This window comes from the organism of the source record quoted next, unplaced genomic scaffold (genome assembly GCF_019419815.1).
Source record: "Pyrus x bretschneideri cultivar Hongxiangsu unplaced genomic scaffold, Pyrus_bretschneideri_v1 Contig31, whole genome shotgun sequence".
In the NCBI taxonomy this organism is placed as follows: Eukaryota; Viridiplantae; Streptophyta; class Magnoliopsida; order Rosales; family Rosaceae; genus Pyrus; species Pyrus x bretschneideri.
The window spans coordinates 1560785-1569023 of NW_025999624.1; the positions used below are offsets into that span (position 1 = coordinate 1560785).

General features: G+C 36.2%; 1 protein-coding gene across 6 annotated transcripts; it reads right to left on the reverse strand.

The window, feature by feature from the left end:
* Positions 1–300: 300 nt before the first annotated feature.
* Positions 301–7044, reverse strand: LOC103951821 (protein ROLLING AND ERECT LEAF 2). 6 transcript variants are annotated; one of them, XM_048590225.1, is made up of 7 exons: positions 6795–7044; positions 6566–6649; positions 5017–6175; positions 4567–4638; positions 2564–2778; positions 1678–1901; positions 301–1292 (listed from the first exon to the last, which is right to left on the reverse strand). In XM_048590225.1, exons 3-7 carry the CDS (start codon positions 6158–6160, stop codon positions 602–604), a joined length of 2346 nt encoding a protein of 781 aa, XP_048446182.1. In that variant the 5' UTR covers positions 6161–6175; positions 6566–6649; positions 6795–7044; the 3' UTR covers positions 301–601. The 6 variants fall into 6 exon arrangements, with proteins under 6 accessions (XP_048446182.1, XP_048446183.1, XP_048446184.1 ...); XM_048590226.1 differs by having other exon boundaries at positions 5017–6162; positions 6513–6649; XM_048590227.1 differs by having other exon boundaries at positions 6513–6649.
* Positions 7045–8239: the final 1195 nt, after the last annotated feature.

Here is an 8239-nt window from a genome sequence, read left to right on the forward strand (position 1 = left end):
CCCAAAGACGAAGAACTATGCAAAGAATGCTCAACCAAGTCCGAGGAATACAAAGCATAAGCACACCTACACATAAAGAATGATGCTGATGACAAATCTGGTAGCTATTTAACAAATTAGAACATATCTAAAATCAGTAAGTACATAATTAAGTGTACGTATGTACTGGAGTTAGGCAATTCCTATTCAATTCTTTGAAAATCGATTGGAATAAAATATTCCTATCCAAGTTGCACCCCTCGGTTTGAGTGCTTATGCAAGTCCACGAACAAAATAAAAGTAAGGTGGAAGAAAACAAAATTAAAAAACAAATTCCGAATGATTAAAGATCATGGTAGAAAGAAGGAGAAGCTTTCTCGGACTTGCTACAAGAAAAATACCAGACGAGATTCTGAATGTTACAAGAGCCACCCCACCCCCAAATTTATAAATTTATACACCCAAACTCAAATACCAAATTTATTCAACTTCCTTATTTTCTTCCCTTTATTTTTCTCTTGATATACAAATGCCATCATGTCCACTTGAACTCGTATCCAAATCCCTTTCCTTTGTTGGTACTTCGGTATATTTCCTCCCCTAGTCCTACGCATTCAGTCCTTCAAAGTGACGAAGATTGAGCTTTAAACTGTTCGTAATTGCTCTTCGCACGCTGGATCTCCTTCTGAAGGTCTACATACGCCTTTACAGACGACTCTGCAAAGTTGTCCAACTTACCGATAAATCCCGCCAAGCTTGTTTGGAAATGGTCGAAACCAGAAACCCCGTCTTGCGAAACTTCATCTCTTAACATATTAGCAGCAGAATCACTACCGTTCTCATGCTTCCAGGATGTTAAATCAGATTGGCCTGCATCTTTCCCCTCTTTCTTTTCTTGCCGTGGTAGAAAACGGGAAGTTTCAGATGCTAAAGTCTTTATAGAATCTTCCACTTCTTTGGCAGGTAACCCGCCAAGCTTTTCCAACCAGACATCACAGGTGACATATATTGGAGGGCCATACTTCCTAAAGTCAGTTTCCTGCTGCCTCCTTTTCTTTTTGGAAGCCTTCTGTGGAAAAGTGACGCATTTTAAAAGCCATCCATCTATAGACTGCACATAGGACTTTTGAGCACCAATCCACTTTGTAAAACTCGATGATAGAGAGCTGAGCTCGTCTTTAAGATGGATAGTAATCTGACGACGTGATTCTGACTGTACAGAGATTTTGGTGTTGCTGTTGTTGTAAGCTATTGAGATTATGTGAAACTGAAGCTTGTGACATTCAAGCATCACCTCCCACATCCGCCTTAACCTAAAATTTGGTGCAAAGAACAAAGCAAATGAGCCTCAAAGTGAAGCACTCATAAATCATAATATTCACATCGGGGCAACACATTTACATATAGGATTAAGACAAAACTTAAACATTTATTATTTCCTTGTTCTACATTCCATCGTTGCCTAAAACATATATGCATCACCTTGTTTTTAGCAACCCTTTTCAAGGTTCCACCACAACTCATACTGGTTATTACGAACAACCATAAAAAATAGAGAAAAATAAACGCAGAAATACACAAAGCTTTTTTTTTCTGCATCTAGGCATGGTACCACATTTCAAACTTTATTGGTTTCCAAAATTGAGTTTCTAGGACGAATAATTAAGCACTAGCAAATAGGAACATGCAAATACATACCCTTCAATCAACTCTTCGAGTTGAGGCTGGAGCTCTTTGTCTCGTAATTCCTCAATCCTCTTCGATATTGAGTCAATTCTGTGAATAGCCACTCTGATTCTAGAATGTAGATCCTTGACAACAGCACGAGTTTTATCAATTTTTTGAGAACTTTCTCCTTTTGATTCTAGTTCCCTTAGAATCTTACACTTCAAGTCATAATCCCTTCTAACCATCTCACTGGTCTGGAAATAAGAATTTGAATAAGTTCATACAAAACATGGCAAGACCCATATACTCTGCATATAAAACTCAATCAACCAAGGAAATCTACAAAAATATATACTTTTTAGTTTCAGCCATAATATATCTGAAATTTCTGATATATTCAACAGTTGGAAGTCAATTTAAACTGGACCTAATGGTATTTAGTGCTCACTTGGTTTTTAAATTATAATAAAGTGAAGATTCCAGCCCAAAGTATGAAAAGGTAGAGACTGGCATGTCGGCAGTAGACATATTTTAAGTAGATGTCGATCTATAAAGCATCGAGAAAACAAACACAATGGTGAAGCCCCAAAATTGAGCATAGTTTCTACAACAGTATCAAGCTGCTAGAATACAAGTCACCATTTTTACACAATAATGCTTCTATGATATTAAAATGCTGTTATTGTCTCTATCCAATTCCTCCCAAACGGTTGAACATAACCATACGTAAGGATAGGGTTAAATAAAAATAGCCGCCATAATGTAGTTTAAATTAACAAGTTTGTTTAATTATTTCCGGTAATAAAATTTCTATAGAGCAAAGTGTATATTTACTGTTCATTTGGAGAAAAACAAATAGCGAAATGTCAAACTATTAACCAAGAAGCCATAACTGCTGCTAATTTATCAACAGTACCTTGACTTCATCATAAAGCTTCCTCTCCCAAGCATATAACCTATCCAAGGTTGAGGCATGACTGCCTGAATTCATGCAGAAGTTGTCAAAGAGGTTACCAGTATGATCATCAGTATCATCTTTTAAGTTTGCTCCCAAAGGATTCCTCGATGAAGAGGATCGAGATGATGTTGTCCTATGCCAAGTTAGGTACTTCACAGCAGTTTCAGGAGGATCTGGTGAACGTAAAAAAAAGAATCAGATCAAAAAGCAAGGTACCAAGATCAAGACACCCTAAATGAAAAGGAAGGCCAAAATTAAAATTCAAACCCTATCATACAACGATGTGAATGAACTCTAACCACTGAACATCTGAATGGTACCTTGTGTACCTACCACGTCACTTTCAACAGTGATATATCATTATGTACATATAGATGAAATAAACATAGTGAAAAAACACAGATTCTGCTGCACTTCCTCTTCCAATTTTTTACACAGTTGTGACAAAAGAAACTAAATGAGGAATGAAAGATAAATGCATCAACATATTGATGCTAACTTATATTTTCTGCAAAATGTAAATATTGGGGGATACCCCCACAGTAAAGTTCATTGATCTGAACCATCTATTATTTAGATCCTTCCTTAGGGTCATCCCAGCAAATGTACAGTAGCACTCCAATAATAAATTTTAGCCTGAAAGTACTATTCCTAAACGCTGAAGATACTGGCTGATAAAACAAATTCTCTCACACAGAAAATCCACCTCCTCCTCAACTCTAAAAGACTAGATGCCATTAGAAATAGTATTAAGAAATTATAATGCTCCTAGTTTTATTCTTCTAAATACAACTTTCGTTCTAGCACATTGCCACACACCCGAGCTTGCTCAAACATTTCGGGAATCTAAACTTTTAACTTGCCTAAAACTTTCTTGTTATCTGAATCTTTTGGTGAGACTCTTCCCTAATGTAACTAACCATACCAGAGCAGTTTTTGGTAGTACAATTCTAGTATTCCCTGAGAAGTATAACCAACTTGTGCATAGCCCTGCCCAGTTTCTAGACTTGACCAATAAGATCAATTACAAACCTGGATAAACTAGTCATGTACATTGACATTACGTGGAATCATACCACTCAAACAGAAGTGAAATTGAAATGCTTTCACATGAAGTTGGTTAAAATTGATTTTGATCACGTAGACAAGGATTCCACATATTTCTAATTTTTAGTAGAAAAAAAATAAAAAAAATAAAAGACAGACATCAATCAGAGTGTAAACTTAGGATTACATAAAGGCATCTTTGCATCAGGTGATACAACACACTTTGAAGAAAAAGGACAGAAATCAATCCCCCTAATAACTACATGTAGGATATCAACAAAAAACATCTAACATCCGTAGTGTACAACACCATATTGATTTGAAAACAAACAGAAACCCCATAATAGCATTTTTTGCACTAGACCTGTAAGGGTTAAAAACCAATGTATCTGTCACGCATCTACTGTTAGGGATATGCCCTGAAAGTCAATCTTTAGAAGAAAATTTTCAGGATAATGTCTGAATGTTTAGTTATGTCTAATACAACAAATGGGCAAAGTCACTTATCAGGTCTAATACAACCTATGCTTCTTGAAGGGAATTTGCATCACTATAGCTTTGATATATATATGCTTCCGTTACTCATGTATGAAATTCTGAATTGTATATACATGCTAGTCACCAGAAATCTCTATATTTCCCTTCATCTATGCATTTAAAATTAAAATAAAAAGCTTACAGACCAGATACAAATCCCTCTCTTTGTTCTTCAGTTTAAGTCTTTGATGCATCAAGTCTAAACCTATGCTTCTTGAAGGGGATTTGCACAACTATATCTTTGATATATATGCTTACGTTACTCATGTATGAAATTTTGAATTGTATATGCACACTAGTCAGTAGACATCCCTATATTTCCCTTCATCTATGACATAGAACATTTAAATAAAAAGATTACAGGCCAGGAGGCCTACCTTCTTGAACTTGACTTGGGTCTTCACCGCAAGAGAAACAACCCTTCAAGAATTTAGATGAAATTGATCCACCTGCTACAGTAGAAATCACAGTATTCATATCTTTCACCAACAGACTATCAAAAGAAAACAAATTTCTAATGGTCTAACATGAAATTAACTCAAAATATTTTAGAATATCCATTTCTTTTTTCAATCTTGTACGTTCCATGATTTACATTTCTTTTTTTTCAATCTTATATGTTCCATGATTAACATGCATCTTTTTTCAATCTTACATGTTCCATGATTTATATGCATCAGATTCATATAAGCAGGATATAAAAACAGGAGTGTTCATTACATCCCACAAACTGTTGATCGTAACATACCCTACTTACCGCATAAACCAGTGACACTATTCATCCTTGGATAACTAAAACGAGTGAGAGAGAGAGAGAGAGATCTTACTTTCTTTTTCCTGGAATATTGGACGAAAATGAAACTTATTTGCTTCAAGCATTCTAGGAATTTCTTTGCCAGCCTCGAAAGCTCTTATAAAGAGAACTTCAATATCCTTCATGCTTGAAAAAAAATCTTTTGGGGCAACCTTACTTTCAAAATCTTCTTTAACTGTTGTTTTAGTTGAGTCAGTTTCAACTGCAACTGGTGAGGATGTGGATCTCAATGGTGACAAATCTGGAGTGTTACTTTTCTTCCCATTCAATAACTCAGTTTCAGAAGTTACACTTCCTGCAGAAGGCATTGTAGGTGAAGCACTAGCTTCAACATGATCCTGTACTCTGTTAAGATTTTCAAAACTTCGAACCAGGGTATCTGTAGCAGGCTCATCGAATTCATCTTCAGAATCCTGAGATTCTTCCCTTCCATGAAAAGAAGCCTTCTCTTCTTCATCTTCCAGATCAGGAATTCCCTCCTCTTCCCTAAGCTGTCTCATATCATCGTTATTTTCAAACCCCTGGTTCATTCCCTTCCCTTCTTGAAAAGAAAATTGATGGTCAATTGGATGAAAAAAATCAAAGTAATCCCATGGTGGAGTTTGTGGTGGGAGTGATGAAGCTTCAAATGGTGGTGTTTGTGGTGGGAGTGACGAAGCTTCAAATGGTGATGTTTCAGGTTTTCCGGCAGATCGAGGTGTGGTATTCTGTGGGGTGCTAGAGGAGGTTAGCGTTGTAGTAAGAGGAATAGGAGGCTTTTCTTCAACCGTTTTAGAAAAGCCGCCCCTGAATTTCATATGATTTGCTTGAAATCGAGTAGAACTTGGAGGAGATGGAGATGGTGAGAACGTTTCAGCTGCGTCCATGCGTTGTGATACAGATGGAGAGGAAAAAGAGAATTGAGAAAGACTCTTGCCAGTTTGAACAAGAAGCTCTGGGGTTGCACTAGTGGAAGTGTACAAGGAAGACTCAACGGGAGCCCCAAGATCGACAAATATCTTAAGAGCTGTTCCAGTATTCTTTAGCGATTGAATGTACATAAAATGAGCCGCTGCAAGCGAGCACCTGCCGTCAAGTGCCAGTTTAACAAACTTCTTCCGTTCTCGACATAGCTGCAGGGCCTTATCCTCTTCTATTGTAGAGTTTGAGGCTCCCATATCTGCAAATTTGGCCTAATATCCCTCAAATTACATATCAGAAAATGAGATTCTTCCTGAAACTGAATTTAATCGACATGCTAGACAATGAGAAGAAAGTGCACTGGGAAATATATATCCTTTCGTAGCAGGAGCACACGTTAAATTAGAAATAATAAACAAAATATTTAGAAACAGATCGAAAACACAAGAAAATCAAAATTACAAGCCAGGAAAGCAAAAAGAAAATTCAACAAGGGAACCCCAATGAAATGAACAGAAACAGATGTCAGAGATAAGCTGAAGAAATCAACAGAATCCAGTAGAAATTTACAAAATCTTATCAGGGATCAAATGACAAAAACTAATTAACCTGTGTAAAGCAAAGCAAAGAAGAGAATTGTTCCAAGTAAGCAAGTCACTGACCCTGCTTGTTTGCTTCTTGTTTATCTCAAAATTTTGTGATTCAAGGGCCCTGATTGATCCCTGGAAGTTTGTAATTCAAGGACTCTGCAATTGAACAACACACAGACAGACGCGCAGATTACAATATATAAACACCAAACGAAGGAACCCCAATCTCAACCACACCAATCAACCAACAATCAAAGAATTTAGAGAGAGAGAGAGAGATAGAGAGAGGGATTGGGTGTACCTGAGAGAGAGAACTTGATCCAAGGTGATGGCCTGGACTTCAGAGTACAAGAGAGAGACCGACCAGAGACGTATGATGGCAGCACCGTCTCTTCGTGTGTATGTATATAGATTTATTATTATTATTATTAAAAGGGCCTAGAATAAAATTAAAAAAATTGTAAATTAATACCAAGCTCGTATTTTCCACGCATGTACTGATTTCGATTCGCAGCGGTAGGGAATCATGTGGCCACACATATTTAAAATGCCACAAAGTCTTTCTGCCTTCTGAAAGAATTGGCTGATGTGGTGAAGCCACACTTTTACAAGAAAAATAAAAGGAAAGAGAAAATAATAAATAAAAAGATAAATAAAAGGGTTTGTGAAAAGGAGGAAAGGAGACGAGAGGAATCTGATGGCGATTGGGAGTAAAAAAGGACAGAGATGAGTGCGGAGGACTGCCGTGGACCCCACTCTTCCGCCTGCTTGCCCCTTTCTTTCCTTAAATCGATCCAATCTACTTACTCTGTCCGACTCTCAATTGTCTTTTCATTCCTTCATTCATTCTTTCTTTCTTTCTTTCTTTCTTTTTTTTTTTCTATATAAAAGTTAAATAATAAATAACATACCTTCCTATTTCCTAAAATTCCTATATGGAAAGATATTATGATGATGATGATGATGATGTTGACGAGGACGATGATGACGACGATGATGATAATGTTGATGATGATGCGTGAAACCTAAGCTGCAAGAGTAGTGCAACTGTTGTTAGCAAACACAGTAAAAAATTGTAAAGTATGAGTAATGTTACACTTATTATCTACTTGTATACAATCTCTTTAATAAAGACAGAGTCCGCCAATGTATGTGGATCTCATTGCTATTAGAGAGATGGTATAAATAATGATACAAATAAATGGTACAAATAACATTTTTGGTATACAGGTGAAATTTCCTCTCACTACTTCACTTCCTTACATAATCACTTCTTTTTCCTCTCTCTCTCTCTCTCTCTCTCTCTCTCTCTGAAGAATCTATTTTTCAAGTTATATCTTACAGATCATCTTTGCAAAATATTAGTCAAATCAAAAATATTTGAAGCATCTAATTGAGTTCAAAAAAATTGACGAACACTATGTTATAAGCAACATTAAAATTTTATCATGATATTTGAATGAGCAAATGGTTTCAGGATGAATTGTTTTATTGCAAGGGCAATCTATGAATACAAACTAAAAAATAGATGGTTTAAATCGTTCAAATGCAATATTGTGTTAGTCCCACATTTAAATCCCATTTTTTTCCATTATAAAAAAATTAGAGATCATTTCCCTTAAAGGACTCTATGCATATATATACACTAAGCAGACAATGTCTTGAGAGAAAATGAAACCTTTCAAAAGTTGACATTGACGAAGTCATCAACTTGCTCGATATTGATTCAACGACCCAATGAACTAT